At 37.7% G+C, this 26,798-nt stretch overlaps 1 protein-coding gene across 2 annotated transcripts in view; it reads right to left on the reverse strand.

Annotated features, from left to right (window-relative positions):
• Positions 1–347: 347 nt before the first annotated feature.
• vta1 (vesicle (multivesicular body) trafficking 1) overlaps positions 348–26,798 on the reverse strand; it is a 63,953-nt gene continuing 37,502 nt past the window's right edge. The window contains exons 6-8 of one of the 2 annotated variants that reach the window (XM_055149428.1): positions 15,972–16,235; positions 13,492–13,566; positions 348–1,259 (exon numbers count right to left, since the gene is read on the reverse strand). In XM_055149428.1, coding sequence (XP_055005403.1) covers positions 1,114–1,259; positions 13,492–13,566; positions 15,972–16,235 — 485 coding nt within the window. In that variant the 3' untranslated portion in view covers positions 348–1,113. The remainder of the gene's footprint in view (positions 1,260–13,491; positions 13,567–15,971; positions 16,236–26,798) is intronic. The other variant, XM_055149429.1, reaches the window with a different exon arrangement.

Raw genomic sequence — 26,798 nt, forward strand, 5'->3', positions numbered from 1 at the left:
ATCATTGTAAAGCATTTGGAAAAACATGCGTCCTCTTCATTCAAAATCAGGTGAAGGGACTTCGAACTCCTTTATGGTGGCGACCCCTGAGGTTCACTTCCTGTCCGTTTTCAATAAGGTCCCCATGAAACTATCCCCAAACACATGGTGAACTAGACTAACAGCCTGATATGTTCCTGAATTATAAATGTCTGCATTGTAAAATTAATTGTGTTTAAACAGTACCAAAGCTAAATTCTGATTGAATGGACTCTTTTCTAACCTGAAGTCATTTGGTTCATTTGAATTTCACTACGCAAGGAAGTTCAATCAAAACTGTGTACTTGCATAATTAAGTAAGCAGAGAAGACGAGAATGTAGAAGTTTTATTCAAATCAGTAAATGTCTCGAACAGATTGAGTCTTTACACCAATGCAGAAAATGTTAAATAAAGGTAGGTATCCTAAAGGGGGAAAGACACAGTGATATGTCCCATGCAAACTACCCCAGCAATGAAAGAATCAAGTCCCCCTTAAATACAATCATCTCCTCAACCTGTGATATGATTTGTAAAGACAAACGAATAATGGTCATAATATATTTCAAGTAGTATAACAAAGTATTTTCAAGGGAAGAGAATTTGAAAATATTTTTTTGGTAATTTTTAGTGAATTAGTTTGATTGAAAGATAACATATAGTGAAAATAATTTAGCATATGTAATTTTAGTCTACAATATGGGTTTTGCAACCTAACTAAATGAGTTTTGTTAATCCTTATTTTAGTACAAATTTCAGCAATTGTAAACCAATCATTTTTTGTATTGTATTTTGTATAAATGACCCTCACAGTGGCGTTTTCTTCAGTAAAAAGACACCGAATATTTCTGAATATCTGCCTGACCTTCATATGCTGCTTAACAACTCGGAGAGGTCACATGTCACATTTCAGCCAATCGTCTTGCAGCTTTGTCTTGTCTTCTTAACTCCATGTTGGGACACTGGGGCATTGTGTGTAAGCCTGGAGCAGTGTCTGTGTCTACTGGTCGTGAGGCAGCGTGTTGGGGGCGGAGCCTAGGCGTGTTGGGGGAGGGGCTTAGGAGATGGAGATGGGAGATAGAGGAAAGACAGAGGCTTTATTCTTTCCCAGTGGTGAGCAGTTTGAGAGCCTTCTGCAGATTCTGAATGGCAGTGGACACATCCTCGTACTGAAGGGCACTGCCGGCATATTTACAGTATTTCTGAGCCCGAGTGAAGTCCTCGGCAGAGAGAGACACGCCACCTACAGGACAGACAGAGAAGCAATAAAGGATTAATGTCAAGTAGAATATAAAGTTAATGTATTCGCCTTTAATCATTAGTGATGGAAATTCATTCTCTGCCAACCAAGTTGTTCAACCTGTCAGGAGCCTTGAGCTGCTGGTACCTGCCTGGGGACCCATGTCCAGAGCTTGAGTTCGACTTGGACAGACTCAGGACGACCTTAGCTGGAGGATTTGTTCTATGTGCATGTTTTGGATTGAAGGGAAAGTGCCCAAAGAAAACTCACTCAGACACGAAGAGAAACAGGCAAATTCTACACAGAAAAGCCCGTGCGGCTTGACAGTCTGACCCATAACCTTCCGGCTATGAGCCGAGAGAGCAAGTGAAAGCCACTCAGCCACTGTGCCTCATCCAATGCAGCATTGGTTTGTCGGACATTTCTTTGGCACCCTTCTCAAAGCGCAACAGTAGGACACTATTCACACTCAATAGTGGTAAGTTACTACTGAAGCCACATTTGCCCTGGGGCTGACAGACACATAAGTCTGCCATTTTGTGCCAATGGCCTAGACTACAGCCACTAGCAATCACTCACTCATTTCCATTGCAGCAAAGTCTTATTTTATCAAAGCAATTTTAACACATTCAATCACTCTGGGTTGCGGGCGACACTAAAGAGAAATGTATTTGTAAACAGTAAAGTGTCGACCTAAGAGGATGCATTTCATCATTACTATAATAACTATTAAAAGGTTTGCTTTCTATACCATTGCAGTATTTAGAACCATGTTGTATTTCACATGCGATTAACATTACATTAGCGTGTACAAAAAGCATACTAGTACTAGCTCATAAGCTACTGTGTTTATGCATTTCTGAGTCCAATTACTTTTAAATTAGTCTATGACGCTAACAGTTGATTACTGTTTTAGCATTTATTTTCCTTGTCCCAGCTCCGATCATCAGTCTCTCATGTTGACTTTCTGGAGCTCATTACAGCGTAGGACTCCACCCTGCTCTCCTCAGACCAGGCCCACGTTCTGCTCTACCATCTCCACAGATATAGACCTATAGAACTACAGTCCTCTCCAATCTCTAAACACACAATTACAAGGATAGATGGGTGTGTTGTTTTTGGCCTTATTTTTTTGTTGATGTTTCTGCTGCTGCATTTCTTGGTATTAATTTGAGTTTTATTGTCCTCTATTAAAACCACATTAGGGAGTTCTCATTATGATGATGGGTTTACAGTGAGCTTGTATTTCACAAGTTACTGATATCAAGTACTAATTAGAAAAGACTGTGTGAAACAAATCAGATACTTAAGTTTTAATGAACATTATTTGATTATTCATGAATTATTTCAGCATAAATTTAATTTCAGTACAGACAGCGATTCTTCCCATGAACAGCATTTCTTGTACAGTCTGGTTTCAATGTTTGGTTAAAATCTTCTGTTTGCTTCCTCACAAACACTGTCCATAAATATACAAATCAAACAGGTAATCCAGGATTTAACCAACACTGCTGCCAGAAATGTTCCACAGTATTGCAATAAACAGGATAACAAATAAAAGTGTCGCCACCAGACCAGGTTACAGGTCTGATCTAAGGAGATGTGATCCTGTAATTTAATAAATAAACATAGACCATTTAATGCCATACTGCATATATACTATCAAAGCAATAACATCCCCACAGAGACGAGCAGATGGAGACCTCACCACCAGAAAAATTACAGTGCACCTTGGCTTTAAGAAATGAAAGCCTCCATCAGGTTCGCAGATAGCACACTTTACAGGCTCCCTTTTCAAACTAACCTCCAATTTCATGCACCAAATCGTGTGTGGATGGTTAAAGATGTAATGAAATGTCCCAAAGAAGAGGTACTGCTCATTATTGGAGAAAGTAATTTCCTGACGCCTCCATTTGCTCCTGAAGTACATCAAAATCATGACAGAGTAGAAGGCAGTCGCTTACACAGTTATCTAAATGCTAATCTTTAACACATTCTGTAACTTCAGAAACATTTGATTCAGGACCAGTACCTCATCTCGGCTCTCACATTTCCCTATTGAAAATCCTCCTTTAGTTCATGTCCAACCAGAGTTTTTAGCATAGACCTTCAGGGAATTACTCTAACTCAAACCAGGTTTAACATATCCACCCATCACAAGTTTATATGATTGAAGTGAAGTTACGGAGAAGGGTGTGTTCCCATATCAAACTTATTATAATCTACAGCTGGGGGACACATGGATAAAGAAAACAAAGTAGTAAGTAGGTTACGCATCACTGTTCTATGCACATACATAGACGTTGCCAGAAAAGGCATCAAAATAACAGCTCCTACCACATGGAAAATCTCTTTTAAGATTTACCAGAGACATCACAATGCACTGAAATGAAAATAAGTCAGAAAAATACAGTATGTTCTGATTACAGTTTGGGATTAGTCCTATTCATTAGTCTCTATGATGATTTAAGAATGGCTTGAATAAGAAATCTTAGCCAGCTACTAACCATTTGCTGTAATCAGAAAAAAATCAATAAGCTGAAGGTAGATAAACAAAAATACTTAAAAGATTTTTTGAAGTACGATATATTGTCTTTTAAAATATAATATTGAAGACAAGTTCTTGCCACTTACATTTTAACCCAATTAAAAAAAATCCCAGTAATCTCAATCTTAAAATACCATAAATTCACCTCTAGAACTTCATGTATTGAACCTTAAGTCGAGATAGTAATTATTGTGACAGGCCTAGAATGTTTTATTCCACCTCCAAGTTCATGCTGTTTTTGGATCCCTGGGCAAGACATTGGGCAACATTAAAGATTGAACCTTTTGGTGTAATTAGTCATGAGTCTGCCCCAGGTTAATTTACCTCAATTAACCATTTAACATCTCTGACAACTTACATGAACACTTAGTAGAAGTAAAGAAAAAAAATTGAAAAAGAGAAGTTTAACTAAAGATACATGGTGTAAAAACAGCCATTTTAGTGCAAAGTCGACAGTTTTGGTTGGACATGTTCAGATGCAAGGAGTTCCCCCAATAATAACTACAGTAACTGAACCCTTGAGTCTTGAGGCTCTGCAGACAGACCAGAGAGGGCCAACTCAAACTCAACCAAGACCAGTCCGACTAAGTCCGGCTGTAAATCTGACACCAGAAGTCGACCTCTGTTCAGCACAAGGTTTGGGCAAAGAATGGATCTTCTGTGGTGGATGCTCTATGTTCTGAATTAAGGGTTCTATATTGTGCAAAATTGACTCTCGTGAGCTGTAAGCCAGGTTATAATGCTGCTACCTCCTCAAAAACATACCTTGAGCTGTGTTTTGTTTCATTCACATACATCTGAGTAACCCTTTATTAGTAGTCTGTCTAAATCTCCAAAGCTCAAAATGCTCGGTTGCATCTTGTGATGTCATGAAGCAATTGTTTGACCTTTTATCTTTTGTTTAGTAGAGACTGTCAATTCCCAGACTGAAATGATCCAAAATTATTCTATTGAAGGTGTAAAGAGTTTAAAAACACAGTGGAGCACTTCCTGTATTACCACGTGATATCACAAGGTGGAGTGTTTTCTGTTTGAGAAGAACTCAGCCAATACATGCAGGATTTGTGTGACTGAAGCAAAACAACACTTGAGGTATGTTTATGACAAACAAACAACATTGTAATAAATCAGAAAATTGAGCAATATGGGCCCCTTAAGAGCAGCAATCAGCAGCACAAAAACTGAGAAAAGTATCATGTTTATGTAGTTCCTTCTGCATTTACACATAATGCAGTGATGTAAGAGTCCACGCTGTAGCTGCTCTTGTTCCTACATAAAAGCTTAGTATTTTTATTATACCACACCCAGATAATTGGATATATTTGACCTTTTATATTTTCATAACTAAGATGTCTGCATTGAAAGCTTTGTTGCGTCATATAAAATAATGGCAGTAATTATTTGTCTGTACAGTGCATGAGACCTGCTGTTCCCTTTTCATAGGATCCCTAGTGCACACAGTAATGCCCCCTCAGTGCAATGGTATTTACAAACCAGATTTTTGAGACAGAAATTGAATTATACCATGACCATAAGCCTGTAATCCCCCAGCGATCTGCCTCCTCCTCTGAAAATGTGCTGAGAGAACAAGAGGCCAGACTGGAGGAAGATGGGAGCGCGCCAACATCTACAGCAGTTCAAATATACAGATCTGGAGACGAGGAGGACAGTGTCTGGATGGAAAGTGAGACAGTTTATGTGCTTATATGTAAAGGTGCGCTGCAAAACATTTCTGGAGGTGAGTATGTTATCAGCGGGTCTCCAAGAAGTTTTTTTTGCCTTGTATGTTGATGGTTTGCAGTCACGTCATGCTGGGGGTGCTCTAAACCACCACTGCAGATACATGGAGTTACCATGGTGATGCAATGCACACATCAGCAAAAACTGTCAAAAAAGTTTTAATATTATCTGGAAACTCAAGAACAAATACAAAATGGATTTAAAAACATATTTTCAGGAGCCTGTGATCAATACAACAAAAAATGTAAGAGTGATTAACTGAGAAACTGTGGGCCAATGCTAGCTAGCTTGAGACTGTAATGTTATCTGAGAGGGGCTTGTTAAACAGCACAAATCAGCTCATCTGTTGTAGTTCCAGCTAAATCGCTTCTTTCTGGTCAGATTGTGTTGAAACACAGCTCAAATTAAAATCAAATTTCAGTAACAGAGCTTCTAACAGAGCAGTTCTTACAGTTAGCACCACAGCCCCAGAGAATGCTGATGACAGCAGCTGCAAAGCATCAACAGGCCTAAACTTAGCTATTTATTTACTGTTTATTTGAATAGGGACAGATACACAAACTTGATTAACAATGCAGTAATCTGATGCAGATATTTAGTGTTTATAGTCAAGGCTATTTCACAACCATCTCCATGGAGACAAGTTACAAGTCAAATCTGTGGAGAGGCAATCCTGTTTACAGTAAGAATGTAAAAAAGGGTGCAAAAATTAGGGCAAAGCAATTACATCTCGATGGGGACAAGCAGCTATAGCCACAACCAGCACAAGTTACAAGTTACACAGTGTATCTTTAAGGTAAACTGCCATTACCATTCTGCATGAAACATTCAAAAGAAAATAAATATGCCCAATGCAGAAATGCCACACGAGACATTATAATGGCTTTATAGACAGGTTTTCAACCAAAGAACTAGAATAAAATCTGGAAGATGAATCCAATATGGAGTCGTAATGTTTTCAAAGGCCTGTGCTCATTGGCACATTGCCGCCAAAAATGATTTTTAATTCTGCATTACTTCCTGAATACTGTCCTTATGCCACAAACTGTGTGATGTCAGAAACATACAGTTCAGAACAATCAGAGCACTAGCTGCTGGAGCGGGGCTATCGCCTGACTCAGAGCAGGGCTAGGCTAAATCTAACAAAGCTAACTTTTAGGTGCTTGGGTGATATAAAAAAGAATCTCTACAAAATCTGACCTTTATGAAAGCTGCCAATGCCATGTCAGCCGAACACAAGCACTTTGATTTCAAAAATGCATTATGCTGCACAATGCTGTAGTACCTATAGAGCGGTCACAAATCAACCTCGCTCGTGGACAGAGGGACAGAGGGGGTGTGTCTTATCCAGTTCTTATAGATCCATGCTCTCACCTCACTTAAAAGGGTGTTTGGGTCAATTAAAAAATCAACTTATGGCTCATCTGATCTTCACAATTTCATAACAACAAATAAACCATTTTACTGTCAATATATTAGTTTTTTCCCCTTTGTCTAATAACTATGATTTCTATGATTTTTTTTAAATGTTTAAATATATTTAGGTTCTGGCAGTGGTCCCATATTTACAGCTACAGATTGAGTTATAACCAAAAGAGAATTTGAACACATGTTTGATCATGAATCTAAAGGGGCTTACTGTCGTCAATAAGGACTGTCACATAGAGTTAATTAACACAGCGATCCATCTCCAGGCAACAGCACTGAGCCAATGGCACAGTCTCTGGGGTCTGCTATAATGGATATGAGGGATGTGTGCCTATATAAATCACACACACGCGTGTGCACACACATGCACACCCCCCCATGTTTTTTATCTAAATTATTTCTGTTGAATGAACAAATACAATTTAAGTAGAATAATTTAAAATCCAAATAATCGGATCTATATCAATAACTGAAGTACCAAGGTGGCTTTAAAGGTCCGATATTATTGACAATTGACTCGAATGCTGTTACGTCCTCAAAACCATACCTGCGGTTATCTTTTGTTTCAGTCACACATTTGAGTAATCCTTTATTATTAGTCTATCTACATCTCCAAAGCTGAAAATGCTCTATTCCACCTTGTGATGTCATGAAGTTTTCAATCTAACAGCTACCTTTTACTTTAGTTCAGTAGATTGGAAATTCCATCATCCAAATGATTCTAGTAAAGGTGTAGGGAGTTCAAAAACACAGTGGAGCATTCACCAAATGGCACTGCAAGTATTTTCTGTGTATAACCCATACAGATATTAGAATCACTAACATTATTGAACTGGATATTACATGACTGCATGTTATGTTACAATTGCATGTTATGGAAATGGATAATATATTAAAGTATAGGCAATTCTTCACTAATCAAGCTGTTTTGAATACACTTATCTTCTAGTAGTTAATGTGAATAATAACTCCACTTTTTCTATTACCATATTAATTGGCTGATGAGTCATAGCACTTACTTCACAAAATAACAGTACATTTGGAGAGAGACATTTATTGTATTTATTGCATGTTTTAGATTTGTTTGTGATAGGTCCAAAAAAGTCTCAAACATGAGGCATGGACTGGGCCGGAAATTGAAGATTTTAGATTGAAAACACAAAGATGACTTCAAGATGAAATCATTGGTTTCAACATCTGAGGTAAGTTGATTGAACAATACTTGTGGTTAAACAAAATTAGTTCTCATTCGAATCTAAATTTAATCAAATTTTGGAAATACAAATGATAGCTTAAATAACTAACAAAAAATAGGCACTACTCCAGCACTGGGCATTTGGTAAGAATAACAACCACCCTATGACTAACTTTGAAAGCTTGCACAATCAAACGTTTTTATAAATTGTTTCCTCAACACTTCTTCTTGGTAATATTTTCTTTGTTATTCTTGGTTTCCTTGGTTTTGTTGTTCATCTGATAACACAGTTGTAGATCTCACTTTAGGGCAGAAAATATAGTGCGAAAACAAAACGTGAAGAAGCGCCAAGTTTGTGAATTAAAAACACATGTTCAACTTGGCCCAACTATTACAAACTCCAAAAACATTCAGTGAGGTGCCCGGAGATGCCTTTTCATTATTTATGCATCGAACCCAGCCAAATTATTCCCAAACACATTAATTATGTTGGAGGTATTATCTAAAAAATATAAACTTACGGAAGATTTTGAATTATTCATGTCACCCGAGCAGTGCTGAAAATGCACTTAATTTCCAAAAGTGTGAGAAGCGCTTGGTGAAATCTGTGGCACCCAGACCGAACTAATCCGGATGGGTTGGAAGCGTGTTATTAAATACTTTCTTAATATACCGTTTAAGGGTAAGGCACATTCACAGAATAACGGAGGAGTAGAAATAGGGAGAGAGGGGTAGGGGGTAGAGGGAGAGAGAATGAGAGGGAAGAGGAGCAGATAGAGAGAAGGAGGGGGCATTGAGAAAAAAGTGAGCGAGGGAGGAGGAGACAGAGAGAGATGACAGAGGGAGAGAGAAGGAGAGGGAGGTGAGAGAAATAGAGAGCACGACAGAGAAAGAGAGACAAAGTGAGATAGCATGAATGAAAGACAGAGAGAGAAGGAGAGGGTGCATAGAGAAAAAAGTGAGGGAGTAGAAGAGATAAAGAAAGAAATGAGAGGAGCAGACGAAAAGAGAGAAAGCGATAGAGAGAGAGGGCATTCCGAGAAAAGTAAGCAAGGGTGTAGGAGAGAGGGGAAGGTAGAGAATGAATGAAAGAGAGGGGTGAGATAAAAAGTAAAGAGAAGGATAGAGAAGGGGGCAGAGAGTGATTGAAAGGTGAAAGAGAGGAAGGCAAATACGAGTATATGAGAGAGGGAGGGAGAGAAAAAGAGAGCTGGCATAATGTATTTAAGTCCGTGTAATGCAGGATACAGAGGAACTGAGGAGTTGGCAAAAAAAATTAAAATTGGCTGATTAGAAAATTATACACACACGCCAATATCAAGTCCAATTTACTTAACGCATTTATTTTGGATTATTACTTTGTGTCCAATTCTAAAACCATTATTTAACAGTAAATATTGTGTGGTTTCCCATAGCAACAATCTGAAGCAGGCACCGGCAGAAGGAGCTCAACACAGCTTCATATTTGACATGGCTGACAAGAGTCTAAATAGCTCTGGTGCAATCTCATTTGAGTGTACAGTGAAGAGAGATCAAGATATCAACAAGTCCTCTCTGACCAGACAGACTGAACCGCCACCGCCCTCCTATCACTCCATGTCACTCCATCTCCTCTGTCCACATGATCTCTACAGATATAGTAGTTATGCGTACGCATTCTTTATCCTATACACTGTCATCATGAAGAGAACAATGTCTGCTCGTGCTTTTTTCACTATTCAATGCCATAGCTGTTATTGTTCTGCAAGAAAAATGAGTGGAATGAGCAGGGACATAATAATAATAATACGCTAAAGGAATTGGATACACTTGGGGATTCATCAGAGGTTCCAAGTTTTTCTTTTAATATATATATTTTTTCCGGGAGGATCATAACTTGAAAAATAAATAAACATGGGTAACTTTGAGAGCTACATGACGGTGATACAGCTCCTTTTATATTTATTTAAGCCAATACAGTGAATCCTGTACAGTAGTTGAGTGCATTCATGCCTTCTATTATTGCTGTTATCTTTCAAGGTTTTCTGAAAAGTACAAAAATGAACAGTTTATGTCACTATTATGATTGAGACAAACTTTCTGATTTGGTTGAGGACAGGGCCAATGACACCTATAGATACAGCAGAGTCTGGAGAGTAGAATGACTTGAGCGGTTATGCTGTGCTATGGCAAAATGTTTTACTGCAGACGCTTCTTTACTTTATACTTCACCGTATCTTTATCCAGGCTTGAAAGTATTATGTCAAGTCTTTCTCAAGTTCTGTAGAATTCAGACGGATACAATCAACATTCTTTACTTTGCCTAAATGCCTTTACAACAACATTGCTTATGTTGTACTGTAAGGCCAAAGCAAATTCCTAGTAAAACTTATGATTCTGATTTCACATTTTGTAGTGGTTCATTTCATACTTTGTCTGGTTGTTTCAGTCATTCTATAAAATACCTGACTATCAACCTTTAATGTATATATGCTTTGTGATTGGTTGTGATCAGGGCAGTGCAATAATTATCATTTTAACAGACGTTCAACCTGTCTACTTGACTCCAAGATCAGCTTGGTTCTTGGGTCTTGAAATTGTTTTAATTTTGTTTCTGATAAGGCAAAATAAAATTGAATCAAAAGTAATTGATCAATACGAAGGAAAAGAAGTGTTTTGTTATACAGCCCTATTGCTATGATGGTAGTAAAAAGTTGCAAGAAAAGTTCTATAGAATTTGGACAAACACAACAGCAAGAATAAAGACTGACATAAAACTGATCCGAGTGTCAAATCAGAATCAGATGTTTTCCCAGGAATTTGCTTTGGCCCAACGGTGCAACATAGAAAGTGGATAATAATAATAATAGCTTGAACATCATATAAATAGCAGTGGAGGAAGAAGTACTCAGTTGCACTCAGTTACTCAAAGGTGCAGATACCAGAGCAAAAAAAAAAAAAAAAAAAATCACATGAAAAAATGAACTTAAAGAGTAAAAAGTACAAGTATCTCACACAGATTTTGAGATCTAATAAAGCTCCATATGTATTGATTTTTTCCCCCTTGCTTTTTTATTGATAATATTTTTGTTTACTCAGTCAAAGAACATGTTAAATAAACTTTTCAGCATGTCTTACAAAATAATAAAAAGTATTTTACTTTTGAGTCCTTAAAAATTAAATGGAGTAGAAAATACAGATACTGGCTCTTAAATGTAATAAAGTAACAGCAAAAAGTGTCCACTGTAAAATTTACTTAAAGGTGCAATGTGTAACTTTTCTGGTGGAGGGTCTGCCACATATTTGTCTCATAAAGATGCCACAGCTTTGCCCCGTAATGTTCCAACAACTGCATCCATTCATTTGCTTTTCTACACATATTTAAAGCTGTAGTGAGGTCAATTTCGGAGACAGGCCCCGTGCTGTGGTCTGTCAGATAGAGAATATAAAAGTGGCATTTCACATAAAGGACTGTGAGTGTGGCTGCTGTGGGTGCATATATAAAGTCTAATCTTACACTGATTTTTGAAAAGGTTATGTCAAAGTGTGTCACCCACTGAGATGTGCACACTTCGGGAGCTTTCTGTTCTTGTTCTGGATGGGCTCACGTTTGATCTGTAGTGTTGAGATGAATTAGAAAGATGCTACTAAGAGATGTAGAGAAACTGATTCATTCCTTGACCTTTTTACAATAGTGGAGATGTCAAAAAGTTATATTCTATTTCGAAATATAAATTAAAAAAAGAAACAACAAGAACAGGGCAACATTTGACCTTTCTTGAATAGTTTTAGAATAGTCTTGATCTATAACTACTAATACTACTATCACATGAAAATAAAGTAACATAATTATAATATTTATGTATTGAAAATGTAATTATATTGCAGGAACAAAAATATAGGCTTTTCAGCATTGAGTATTTACCTTTACCGAAAATCGAATTAGAAATTTTTGTATTATGACACAAAACCAAAATGAAACCTCCAGTTCAAAGACTGTTAAACCAACCACCACCATTCAGCCTTAAAATTTACAACGTGCAAAAACTGCTAAAATATTTTAACATCATACAAAGAAGATAACGGCCACACCAAATCGGATCTCAGTGGGTGGCCACTGGAAAACCTGAAAGCTAAAAACCAAGATTAAAGTTGTACTATGCCACTTTTTTGGGTGAAAGGTACACCACATCTCAGAATGGAGATTTGTCAGGATTGTTCCACAGTATGGCATTCAACTGATATCCATGGACACAAGCAGGTGATGCTGTTGAAATATGCAGTCATTTGTCACTTTTGATAATAAACAAAACACACAACATAACCAAGATTGGTAAATTTAATACCAAACCTGGGTACATTCAGGTAAAGCAAAACAATTTCCAAGATAAGCAGGTTGTAGACCCCCTACCCAAAAACTTACACAGTGCCCCTTTAAGTTTTGCACATTGTAAAACTGTTTCCATGGAGGTTAGCACAGGGGAAATATTACTGAAGACATCTCAAACTGATTTAGAAGCCAATTAACAGCCTTCACAGCCATCCAAAGTGCAAACTCCAACTTTATATCAAACATATGTTGACATCCTGTGGATCGTTAAGAGTTTAAATCAGAAGGCTTCTCTGTACAGACTGTAACCCACACACTTTTTTCATAGCTATAAATGTCCTAATAAAATAAGATGGATTCACAAGCACATTCCTGGTGTAAATATAGTGTGAATGTGGAGTAAGTAAGTCATCTCTGGCTTTGTAGTTGACAATTTTAATTGTGCAAAACATGATGATACTGAAAAATGAGCCCACCTTGTTGAAGATGCATTTTTGATGTGATCCTGTGGTATTCTATTATCACATACAATATTAACATTAATAATAATACTTACCTTGCATTTACAGAACAGGCAAGGTGGGTGATGTCTTGCCCAATGACACAAAGTAAATGTGCACTGCCATTGTGGGGATTGAACCACCAGCCATTTGCATCAGTTTTGGGAACACGCCATTCAATAATCACATACCACATATGTACCACATTTTGCTAACATTTGCCCACTACATTAAAACCTCATTAGCTTGTACATGCTTTGCCTTTATTGCTTTTGTCCACTTTCTATTTCTGGTTATTGTATTGTGGTTTGGGCACGTTGGGTCTCACTTCATTCAAACCACAACAGGCTTAAGAAAAAATCAAGAGAGACTTTTGTTTTTAGAGGCCAGAGTTGTGCCCAGAGGAACAGAGGCTGTCCAAATTGATCATTACTCTGAGCACTGTAGCAGCCTTTATGTAGGGCTGTGAAGTAATAAAAGGTAATAGGATTTTAACCAAGTGGAGATAGATTTACCTTGTGGCTGGGCGTTTAGCAGAGCAGGGTCGAGAGCAGGCATCGTTCTGGGTGTAGGCACTGGTTTTGGAGGCTCTGTTAAATGAAATAGATGAGTATTGCAACTGCTTTTCTGTTAGTTTGATTCATGTACTGAAGATAGCAATCAGTACTCAAACTGACAGCTCATTATGAGAGAAGGTCTTATTTATAATTAACTTATGGATAATTACAACAGACGGTTTCCAGATTGAAATAGTTGGTTTAAAAGAATATATAATGCATCCCCTTGTCCCCATGAAGATGTTATTGTGTTGCATTCTGTTCCATAGTATAGCATTAAACTTATCCATCTCCATGGAGACAAGCAGATGATGTCAGAAGGCCTAGCCACAAATCAGAGCCATGGAAAGGCAACCCCACTCATAGTAATAATGCATGTTTTCAAAGTATTTCTGAGCAATAATTGTTGCAGAATAAATGCAAGATATAGATATGTGTAATGCCATACTGTGTAACATTCCAGACAAAGCAAAATATCTCCATGGAGACAGACAGACAGCATCAAAAAAAAGTTAGAGAGTGCCCCTTTAAGGATGTAGAAAGACCACAAAGTTAGGTGTTAAAAAGAGGAAGCTGAGGATGGAAAGTTTTTTTTTTTTTTTTTTTTAATAGTATTTGGACTTGTTTTGGGCTGCGTAAGTTACAGCCAGATGTTTTGTTTCCACTCATCACTTTTTATTCCTTCATAATGATGATGATGATGAGTTTTTGGCCCCTGCCCCAAGCTGCTTTATGGCTCATTTATGTTCTGCGTTCTAGATGCGTACAGCTACGCATAGGCTTCTGTCCGACCTCTGTGTTGGTCTGTTCGTAATCTGGTCAGTCTCCTCAGCGCCCTCTGGTGATTATTTAACAGAACACAGCCTTGACATAAGAAACATTTGGAAGTATACATGCAGAGACAGTTACTATGCTTAAAACGCACAGATGTTTATGTACAAAAGTGAAGCACCTTTAAAGGTGTACTGTGTAACTTTTAGGCTGGACGTCCATCACCTGCTTGTTTCTATGGATATGTCATTGCTCTGCTTGAAATGTTCCACAGTATGACACTGAACAGTTCAACCTTACGCTTATTCAATTACAAGTGGTTTTATAACTCAGAAATACTTAGAAACATGGTCTGGTTTGGTCTCCATGATGACAAAAGGGTTTAATATCCTACTGTGAAACATATCAGACAAAGAAATAACATCTCCAAGAAGAAAAGCAGGATTCACCATCAAAAAAGTTACACAATGCACCTTTAAGCATTGGTAGCTGCCAGCCTCTCCTCAGTTGCTGTTGGAAACTCAAATGTATATCACAATAAAACCAACCCAAATGTCTTTTATGTATTCTTGTCCATGTATCTATTGGCTGCATATTTTATGGCCTTTAACCTAATTTAACCCCAATGCAGACTTGACTTAGCCAGACTCCTCCTCCTCACTATTGCCTGTAGCTTAATATAAACATCTTCCATACGTTTAAAGAATCTGGTATGACACCATAAGAACAGACACAGTCTTTGGAGCTCTGTCTGAAGTCACCGCGCTAAACCTCTGGAGAACTTTCTAAACATTTGTTGGAGGTTTTACAGTCAGACCGCCACACACAGTGCACTGTTAGTTTTAGAGCATCAGACAATCCTATGGGGACAGCCTAGTGCCAGAGATGGAGAGAGAGCGTCACGTATTAGAGAGTTATCAGGGGAAATTAAGGATGGGATTACGACAGGGAGATAAAGGGACAGAGCGGTTAATAGAAAGATATAATGACTATTTAGATGTGTATTATTGTCCTTGTGTTATAGCCAACAAAAGCAGAGATAAGAGAAGTTGTGTTGGTGTCTGACCTGGTGCTGAAATGAATGTAGTAGAATGAAAGTAGTAATTGGATTCAGTGACACTTTTAGTAATAGTTCTTTTTTAAGGCTGTTTGAGGTGCACACTAAACCCCATGGTGATTTATTTCTTTGCTTAGAATGTTCCACAGTTTGGCATTCAGTGTATCCGCCAACAGGAAAAGTTACAGGTCAAATCTGTGGAGAAACAACCCCTGCTCTCAGTAAGAATTCATGTTTTTTAGTTTTTTTTAGCAATATAAATATCTGTTATTTACCAAATGAAAGTTGGAAAGTTTAGTGCCAAACTGTTTAACATTCCTAGCAAAGCAATAACATAGAGACTAGCAAGTGGCAGAACCTCCAACCAAAAAGTTACATAAACCACTTTCACGGTTTTCTATTATTATTAATCAAATATGGATGTATATAAAAGCCACAAAGCAGAGGTTGGTACATGATAAACTGTAAATGGTTGTTTTGTTTTGTTAGGAAACCATCTAAAAACTACCCAAAAAGCTAAATGTATTGTCAATTTATGTAACATGCAATAGTTGAAAGAGGATTCAGAGCAAAGTCCTGGTTTAGTCTTTGTAGTACGTGTATAATGTACCTGAGGGTGGGGGCAGCTCAGCAGGAGTGTTGGCAGGTGCGTGTGCTCCTGGTGGGACATGGATGTTGTTGTAGTTGATGCTGGGGGGTCCGGAGGGAGGACCAGAGGGGGGGCCAGAGGGGGGTGGATCTGCACTGAAGCCTATGCCTGGACCAGCGCCCGGGCCTGCTCCAAAGCCCTGGTCCTCGTAGTTCTGTGAAGGAGCTCCGCCTCTGAACGAGCCATACTGCGAGAAGCCTGAGAATCCTGTGGCTCCTTCTTCATCTGATCAGAGAGAAAGAGGACAACATAAGAAATACTACACAGCGGATTTATTGTGAGCTATTCATAAAGCAGTAGGATAGGAAAATCATCCTAGAGTCTTATTTAGTTAGGCATAGCTTTTTTCATTTTCATTTTGTATTTATTTACTCTAACCATCTAATTATAAAGTGCATTATTGTTAGATAATCAGAAAATGCACATTAGCATGGTACTTGTAACTCTGAGAACTGTGAAAAGAGCTTATAAACTCAGTGCAGTCAATAATTAGATTACATGGGATGCATAAGATGAATGAGAAATAAATTTGGACTCTGGCAAACTGTTTAAAATGAACTGCTTTTCAAATCAGGTACAGAGTAATAATACATTTGTTGCTTGATACAATAAACACTGCATCTAACTATAATAATAACGTGCAATATTGTAACATAATGTGAATCATCACTTGTACAGGTCAGTAAACTGTAATAGCAGTGGTGCAAAAGGTGGAAGTTGTTGTTTTGCAAGTCTCAAGTCTTTAGCTTCCAAGTCTCAGTCAACTCCCAAGTCAAAGACAGGCAAGTTCAGTCTCAAGCCTTCATCTATTTTATCAAGTCAAGCCTCAAGTCCTCAAACTAGTGCCTCAAGCCTGACTTGAGTCCAAGTCACGACTTGTAAGTTCCACCTCTTTAATTCAGTCAAGTCAGGTTATCCACTCTTTTTTTTGTCCATCATAGTCACAGTCACTTATTGTTCATAATACTGCTGTAGCCTTGTGTTTTTTGCTCTACTTCCACAGTATTTTCATATCACACAACTTGTTAAACTGCACTGGGACCTCTGATTGAGTCTGTAATTGTATTTTAACAGTTCAGTGTACTTCAGCTCATCCTTGGGGATAAATAAAGTTATCCTGGTTGACGGATTCATTCATCGAGTTTGTCCATTTCTAATTGAAATATGTGCCTCATTTATAACAGACTTTTTGAATAAGCCTGTACAGTTTGGAGCAGTTGAAGCAGGCGTTTTGTTTTGCCATTCTAAAACCCGATCCTTTCACTGGAGACAGGGCAGATTTCAGCACCACACCTCACATAAACACAACACATTCAAACAGAGATTTTCTGTCAGATTAGACCCACTTTTGTCCATTGACAGACTGAATCCAACAGCATGTTACAAAACCAGTGGTAGATGAAGTACTCAATTTTGTTACATAAAGGTGCACTGTGTAACGTTTCTGGTGGAGGGTCCATCAAATGCTTTTCTCTATGGAGATGTTATTGCTTTGTCTTGAATGTTTCACTCTATGGTATTAAACCTTTCTATCATCATGGAGACCAAACCAGACCAAGGTACAGGTCAGATCTGTGGAGAGGTGACCGCACTCCATCAGAATGCCTGTATTTCTAGGCATTTCTAAAAGTAAAATCATCTGTAATAACTTAGATTTTTTTAATGTCATACTGTGGAACATTCCAAGCAGAGCAATGCCATATCCATAGAAACAAGAAGGTGACATATCCCATCCAAAAAGTTACATAGTGCACCTTAAAAGTAAAGTTTAAAAGTTTTTAAACAGTAAAATGTTAAAAGTATTTCAAACTGATTTTGATAAAGTGTTGTTAATTGGTTGAGTGTTGAGTAGTGATATTGATTACAATATAATACACATTTTTTGGTCAACTGCTGCAATATGAATCAATTCTTAAGTTTTATTATGAATTTTTTAATTTATTTTTGTTTGCTGAAAGCTGAAGTTTAAACTCAGAACCTTTAGTCAGGATATAACTACAGACATGGTAAAAAATAACCCCTAAAACTATATCAAGTCCAGTTAAAAATGCAGAGGAGTAGAAAGTGCAGATACATGTTCTCAAATGTAAAGAAAATAGTAAAACTGAGCTAGGCCCACCTGGTTGCCTTCATGGAGATGTTATTGCTTTATATGTTCCACAGTAGAGATTAAACATATCTGTCTCAAGGAAGGCTACTTTATAGGTCAGATCTGTGGAGAGGCACCCCCTCACAGAGAGATGTATAGTATTTTTGAGCAGTAGAAACACCCATAATGAATAAATACAAGATAAATGTGTTTAATGTCATACAAATCCAGGAAAATCAATAACATCTACATGAAGAAAAGCATTTGACGGACCCTCCACCAGAAATGTTACGCAATGCAATTTTAAGTACAGTACAGTACTTAACTACTTGTACTTTGTTACCTTCCCCCACTGTACAAAGCAAACTGTCATTACCACAAAGTGCAGGAGGACTTGACGATGAAATCAGACACTCTTCTAATGTTTGGAAATATTTAGGCCTTCATTAACAAGTGAGAGTCAGTTTATTCACACTGACAGACTGAGAGCTCCACTCTTATGTAAACAAATGTGGCGCTATAAGATACTACTCCACACTCCTGCTGTCGGTAATGTAATAAAGGAGCTAATACATTTTACTGTAAAGGCTGCTCTGTCTGCAGTAATCTAATAATAGAGAATATTTATACAGTGGTGGGAGATTTAAGACTCTTTTCCATTGCATAGGTTTGATTTATTAAGTTTTCATTGGTCGAGGTAAGGACAGGAGCACAGAGAACAAATGGATCCACATACTTGAAGACAGGATATTGTAAAAGCAAATGTTAAAAAGGTATGATAATGGTTCAAAGTAATCAGGATCATTTTAATTTTAGGGTTTCAGTCACACTATTTCATATAAAATGTATTCTGTCATAACATTTTAATATGCACTATTTAACTTTTCTGGTTTGGGCCCGCCACATTTCCATGGAGATAATGCTTATTTGCTTTGCCTTGAAAATTCCACAATCTGACATTAAAATGATCTAGCTTCACACAGACAAACAGGTCAGTTTCAGGTCAGATCTGTTGAGAGTAAACGTGCTCTGAAAATAATGCATGCTTTTTAAGGGGTATTTTGAGCAGTAGACCTAATCAGCACCTAAAAGAATAAATGCAAACTACATGTTCACTTCTAATATATCAACTTGATTTCGTTGCCTTGAGCTTTGTGAATCTCTAAGTCTGATCCTGAGTGGAAGTATTTTATTTTGAAACTGAGCCAGGAGATACAGCAGGTAAATGGACATCTTTCTAATTTCTAAAAAAAAAAAAAAAAAAAAAAAAAAAAAAGTGAATTTGTGGTCTGATAAAAAAGAACAAGACAGATCCAGACGGACACAGAATATGAAAGAGGTCTGGGACTTTGTAAAGAGACCAAACTAAATGGAAAAGTTTAAGAAGCGACCTTTCCTTTAAACTAATTAGTATCAGGCTCAAAGTCGTGTTTTTGAAGGTCCCCAGTTGTGTCCGATCCAGTTTTGGGAACGTTTGTAGCACAGATAAAAGATTTTGAAAAAGCTCCCGAATTCCACCTCGAGAGATTAAGAATAATCCTCTCCCCAAACAAAGGCTTTTTGAAAAATACCTTTGTTCTACAGACATGTGTTTGAGGTTTTGAGAGGCAGAGAAATCATCTCAAATGACAAATTAAAAATATTAAAAGTGGAAATATTTGTTGAAAGGTACAAACCCACATCTGTTCACAAGACAGTGGACAAATGGAGAGCACACTAGGCACATCTTTTGCCATGGTGGCCACATCACTAGGGTCATAGGTCAGGATGAGCCCAAAGTTTGTATATAATTAAAGTCGCTGTACCAGATTTTTTACCATCTTAATAACATAAAAAAACAGCTAGTTCAAATGGTTTGCAGTAGTCTAAATCACTGTTCACTTACTGCCTTCCGAGCATTCCAATTATTCACTGCAATGAGTTTATAAGCACTTCTCACATCTTTCCGAGTGCAGTTACGGTGTCACGGAAATAACAAGCATGGTAACTGCTTACTTCCTGATTCTCGGATAACTGAGATGCAGACAGTACACAGCAGACTTATCTGACCTCACGTGCTGCTGATACAATATCTGTACTCTGTGCAAGGCTGATTTTGCTCAAATACACAAAAAAAAATTGGGTTCAGGCTCCCTTAACTTGGCAACGAAGCAGCAAAAAAATCTTGAGAGAATACCCAGTGTTCTGGCTTCAGAAAGGTTTGCCAAATACGTCTGACTATAAGCTAAGAAATGCAATATCAAATGGTCATGTCTTTTCCCAAAATTATGAAAAAGGACAATGTTGGAAGTAACTATAGTAGCCTGTCACATCAAATCATGACAAATAAAATCCTCATTTGGGAGTTCTCTTGTTAATTCTCCGTTTAGTAGCTAACTTCTGTCAAACGCTGGACACAGACCCAGTTCTTGTGGTCAGCAGTGAGAGGAAAGATGACTCACTTTACAAATGGACTTGGAGTGGTTCTGGAGCGATTAGCGGAGTGTGGTGCTTTGCCAAAGGGCACGTTGGACAATGACTACAAAATGAGCAGGCACTGGCTTCTGTCAGTCACACAGCTCTGCCCGAGTCAGTGGTGACAGTAAAGCCACCATGAATATTGAATCATCATTTGGAGCAATTTCCGCTACAAGAATGAATATCTTTTGCATTGTAAAAGAAAAGTTTCAGTGCTTTACATAAGAAACTATATGGGAGTAAGTGATAATAAACAACTGCTTCAGCTTACTCCTTTTGGGTTATGTATGCTTCTATGTACGCATGTAATGTAAACAAAATGTTAAAAAAAACAACAAATAAATGAAACTAAACTAAATACAACTATGAGGATTTTTATGTTGTTACTGTTAAAGCAGAACTAAGTAACATATTTACCACAATAATCTTTGTAAAACTGATTTATGCTTAACAAGATCCACTAGGGACCTGATGTTCAGTGATGGTGTCTTGGGAAAACTTGTAACTACTGTACACAGTCTACGTGGATATGAGCAGGATTTCCTAGTAGTTACTTTCAAATTCAACTGTCTGCAACCAAATGGGCCACACAAACTATAAATACTGCCCACGTTTCCTCTGCTTGTCTCTGTGCATCTCATTTCTGTGCAGAATCTGCACGCGGAAAGTATAATCCAAGCTCAAGTCCCCGTGATGGTTAGATGTGGATTTTTGTGGTGTTTGAAGTGTCTGCTGTCTGTCTCCATGCATAAAACCATCCTTGCAATATGGCGGACACGACCCGAAGAGAGTTCTGGGAAACCTTGGTCCCTTTGCATATTTTTGTGATTATGCTGCCTTAATAAAGAAATACTAAAAAAAAAAGAAAGAAAAGAAAAGAAAAGAAAAAAGACGCTTTCGAGTCTGTTCCCTGAAAGTGTATTCTCATCGGGGAGCTGCAGGGGGAGCTCTGTTGTTGTTACTACTTTCTGCTTTTAATGTGTGTACTGGTACAACCTGATAGTAATGATACTGTAATCACCGTTCTTGTCCTTGTGCACCTCTTGTCCAGCTGCACATAGTCCATGTAAATACAGTTTTTTACTGTACTTTGTTACGTCAGCCTGCCAAAGCTCTGCAGGTGGAAATTAGACAAATGTAAATACGACAAATTATGGCTAACTGAATGCATTATACCCTCATTTTCTTAAATAAATAAACTGAAACACTCACACACCATGTTTTTATCCCCGTAGAGAACTTTTACCTCAAGCGTCAGCAGTTTATTGTTGACATTTGCAGAATTTCAACAGGAAATAGAAGTCTCGAAACCTAACCAAACTTCTATTCATCCAACAACTTCTGTGTTGATCCAATTTAGTGTCATTTACTGCCAAACACAAACACTTAGCCCTAGAAGAACAAGCTTTGACGTCAGTGGATAATAGTGTTGTAGGATTTTGACAGATTTGACATGGGAGCGTGAAATGTGAACCTTAATGAAGCTGAAGGACATAATGCTTGTGGTGTGGTGTTGGACAGTTTTAAGATTATGCAATAGAGGAAATATAATTAGAGGTGGAAAAGTGGAAAATTAAACCAAAATACAACCAAATAAGAAAAGCCTCGACATTGGCCCTAGTTCTTGATGCCAAACCAACACCTTAATCAACTAAGATTTTATAAACAGGAAGTATTTAGAGGCAGTTTAAATGGACTTGATTAAGATTGAGTGACTAGTTAAGAATTTATTAGAAAGAAACATTACCCATATACCCATTAATTCAAGCATGTGAATACTAGCAAATTGTGAAGGATTTTGAAAGATAGGAAGAAAATAAAACTTGCAAGTACTACCGTTTGACACCTAATTTCTCTTTTCACGGTTTGAAAATTAGATATTCTTAACCTGGCCGGCAAGATGGATTCTCCCACAATTTTTTAGTTCACAAATCCATCTAGCCCCCCCGATGCAGGGCGATGCAGAAGCCATACTTCTGGCCTATTTTAGCAGAAATACAGACTTTTTTTTTTAATGTGCTACATTTTTGGACAGCAAAAATGTCTCTCAAATGTAACAGAGGTTTGATTTCTTGTTTTTTTTCCTCTGTTGTGATGCTTTGACCAGTCACCAATCATGGTGAAAATATTTATCTGGATGCTCCACCTTCTCCAGACCATTCTCAACAAGAGCCGTTCCAAATAAAACTCAATTCAGAGTACTACATGTACCTGCTGTGAACCAGGTTAAAGTATTCCAGTTTAACGGGCAATTTTGCAATAATTTTATTCCCAGAAAAGCTGATAATAAAGTAAACATTTGTCTAAGTAAAAAATTGAATCTGAATGGAATTAACAGGTGATTTTATGAGGGTGGATCCAGGTCAAGGCCAAAGCTGCAGGGATCAGACCCCTAGGGCCCACAGAGGAAGAGCATGAGGAAATGCATTAATTACCTTTAATCTGAAAGAGGCCAGTCAAACTCCCATCAGGTGTAAAGGAGTATGATGTGAGAACGGGGTTATAAAGACAAACTAAAGGTAAATGAGAGATTGAAAAACAAAAAAAAACAAAAAAAAAAAGAATAGATATGATTCTAAAACTGACTTTTAACCATGTTCTAAAATCTTCTCCTTCATCAAAAGTATGTTCAGTTGTAGAGCTTGTTGCGATTTTTCTGGCAGATACTGTGATATAGATTTCATCCATGATTTTTTTTCAAATCAAGTTTCAGTGCACATGAACATTTGCAAACATCACAGAAATTACATCATACCAGAGTCCTGCATCGATGATTTCACACTAGACCGTAAAGCCCAGTTTAAGGTCCAACATCAAATAGTCTGCCTCACGATGCAGAAAGTCTGTTTCGACGTGAATTCCCTATGCAGACCGTCTGCATTGATTGACATGCACCTCAGAAATTTTCTAACTATGCGTCAAAATGATGCAGACAGCGGGGGAAGTGACACAGACAATAAGGGCTGTGATTGGTCCTCTCTACCATCGCTCTACATACATTTCTTGTACTCCATTTCCTGTTCTCTGCTTTCCTTTCTTTCTATATACATTGAGTAATAATGCATTTAATGCAGCTTTGCGCACATTTGTTTACATTATACAGAAATTAAACTTAAAACCACATGGCTAATTTGCATAAACTATATGCGCTGAAAAAACAAACAAACTGCTCGCTCCTTGTGCCCTGTGTCAGCTTTTGTCAGACTAAAGGACACGACTCAATGGAATATATGTTCTTTCTGTGACAGGGGTGTTCTGCTGATGATGAGTCTGTTCTGTGCTTCTACTGCGTTGTAGATGGTTCATGTTAAACTTTACACGAATGCCAGGTAAATCCTTGCCTCCTCGCATTGTGGCGGTGAATTACTTTGCAGACCTCGATGCAGATCCATAAATCCATAAATTCTGCTTCAGGACTGAAAAAACATGGACTGAAAAAACAAAAAACAAAAATGCAGCTTTGATGCTCCCAAAATCGCAATTTTTGGTCCAAAACGATAGATTGTTCAGCCTTATTCAGTTGTGTTTTGCTTCATTCATGCTTATTTTATTAATCCTGTTCATGCAGTTGTCTCTGAGCGCTCAGAAAGTCAAGAGAAACGGGTAGACACAAGAATGTATAATATGTCTACTTTAAATTGTGCCCTATTTACATTTTCTGACCCATCTAACCATCACAATGACACAATATCGTACATATCATTAACATTCTCCCATTTCACTCCTTCTAACACACTAAAAGCATGGAGGAAATGGTTGTGATAGAAACTTATACAGTTTACAGCTCATTTCACGATAACTAGGTCAAATCTTCTGCGCTATACATATCTTCAGTGTCCACGAATGTCCATGCTGCCTGCTAACACCATGCTGATTTTGAAATGACCCAAGCTTCAAGAAACAGCAGGAGTTTAAGAAGTGAGAGGTCTATGTAGGTTAATGGAGCTCTGGGGAGAGCAATGGCACCCAGTCTTACATGATACTGTGGTGCAAGTACAAAAAGTCCATTGTTTAGCTGCTTGGCTTTGATTAGCTGTGTGTAGAACAAGTGAAGAAGTGAAGTTGCGGGTTGTTCACAATTTACAAAACTGTTCCATTAACAAAGCAGGAACATGGCTTGAATCAAACAACTACTAAATGTGCCTATTGTATTTCTAGTAGTGACCAAAGCAATAGGTTTCATTCATACTCAACCACTTTCACAATGCAGAAGTATGAAAAAATCATTACTAACTGTTCTTACTTCATTGTAATATTAATCAATATTCATTCACTTTTGTAGCTACAACTTCCCTGTGGTTGATAGAAATGTGGTTCCCAGTTTACATCACTAGGGCTGCGTACTATTTCTTTTTCCCAGTACCAGTACTTAAAGGTCCTATATTACACAAAATTGACTCTTGTGAGGTTTAAATCATGTTATAATGTTGTTACCAGCTCAAAACATACCTGGAGTTGTGTTTTGCTTCAATCACATGTTTGAGTAACCTTTTATTATTAGTCTATATCTCCAAAGCTCGAAATGCCTGTTCCACCATGTGATGTCATGAAAATGTAAATTACAGCTGCCTTTTACCTTTAGTTCAGTTGAGATTGAAAATTCTAGGTATTAAATCACCAAAATGATTCAAGTGAAGGTTTGTGGAGTTTAAAAATACAGTGTATCACTTCCTGTATTAACACATGACATTAGAGTGGAACAGAGAGTTTTCGATCTGAGAGAAGTCAGCTTAAACATGAGGAATTGTGTGTTAAACATGTGCGAATGAAACAAAACACAACTCCCAGTTTGTTTTTGATGAGGAAACAACATTATAAAACAGATCTGATAGTGTGATATGGGCCCTTTAGACAAGACCTGGTTTTCAAAGCTGATACTACAATACTCATTAGCTGTGCCTTTTCTTGTATTGTTTCTCATCTAGAACACTGAAAAATAATGTTCATAAATTGCTTTAAATACCATTTCTCTTAGGAAAAGTCTTGCTGCTGCAGAGTAAAACAGTTCCATTATTAACTTAAATGAACATAAGACTGAACTGCCATGGCTCACGAGGGTGGGCAGAAATCTGATCTGTTCCAAGATGCACCAGAGATTGAAAATGCTCAGATTGTTGCAGTGGGACCTGGGCAAACCTATTACTTTTAACAGCACATCTCAACACATTTCAATATAAGAATCCCATTGAGATTGTGATGAAAAGGAAATCAACCTAAAATGATAAAATCTGAAGAAAACACACTGTCACTTTTGTTCAAACATGAAACTGAACAATCTAATGACAGACACTGAGCTCCCATGTGCCCCTCTACGCAGCTGTTGAAATGCAGACATTCTTTTAGCCACAGAAACCTCCAAAAAGCACGTGGTGGAGATGACTTCACTGTACACTGGGGGGCTCTGTGCTTCGGTGGGAATAGGCCATCATCATCATCATCATCACTAACAGACTAGGAGCCCCAAGTGCATTCTGGGAGGGGCAGCCTTAACAAAGCCGTGGGGAGAAAGAGTGAAAGTGTGAGAGAGACGAAAATGGACCAAGGGACAGAAAAACTGGAAGGGTTACCAATGTGTTTTGAAATTAATTTATATCTCTTGAGTCTGGTGCACTAGAGTGGAGTAGGAAAAGTATCTAGCTCAAAGACACAACGATAGTAAGATTAAGGACGGCTCTTTTTCACAAGAGTTTATCTTGTAAAGTTAATCAATACTGATGGGCTGCAAATATAAATGTGTATGGGTAACTTTTCAGGTGGAGTATATGCCCCCTGCTTGTGTCCATGAAGATGTTATTGGTTTGCCTGGAATGTCCCACTGTGTAGCATTAACATAATCTATACATTTATTAGGCCCTGTTTACACGTATTTTTAAAACAGAGACAGTTCCCTTCGTTTGTACCCATCTTTTACACGGAAACAGTGAATATGCCTGTGAAAATGAAATTTTCTATAAACTACGGGCTAGAGTCAAGATTCTGGAAAACAGTGGTTTCGTTTTTGCGGGTAAAGTGAGATAAACAGAGTTTTAGGCACCTGACACTCCAAAAGTGCGACCAATGTTTACTTTTTGCTATGATGTGATCATGGAAGCATTCAGAGTAGCAGTCACATTTTTGTTTTCATTTCAATTTTGCCACTTCTTTAACATATGTGTGGAGAGGCAACAATGCTCAGTAATGCAAGTTTTTTTGTTTTTTGAGTAATACAACTGTAATTAAATAAATGCTACAGGTCTGAATCT

The sequence above is a fragment of the Boleophthalmus pectinirostris genome, unplaced genomic scaffold, assembly GCF_026225935.1.
Source record: "Boleophthalmus pectinirostris isolate CB_2022bp ecotype Guang Dong unplaced genomic scaffold, ASM2622593v1 HiC_scaffold_13, whole genome shotgun sequence".
NCBI lineage: Eukaryota > Metazoa > Chordata > Actinopteri > Gobiiformes > Gobiidae > Boleophthalmus > Boleophthalmus pectinirostris.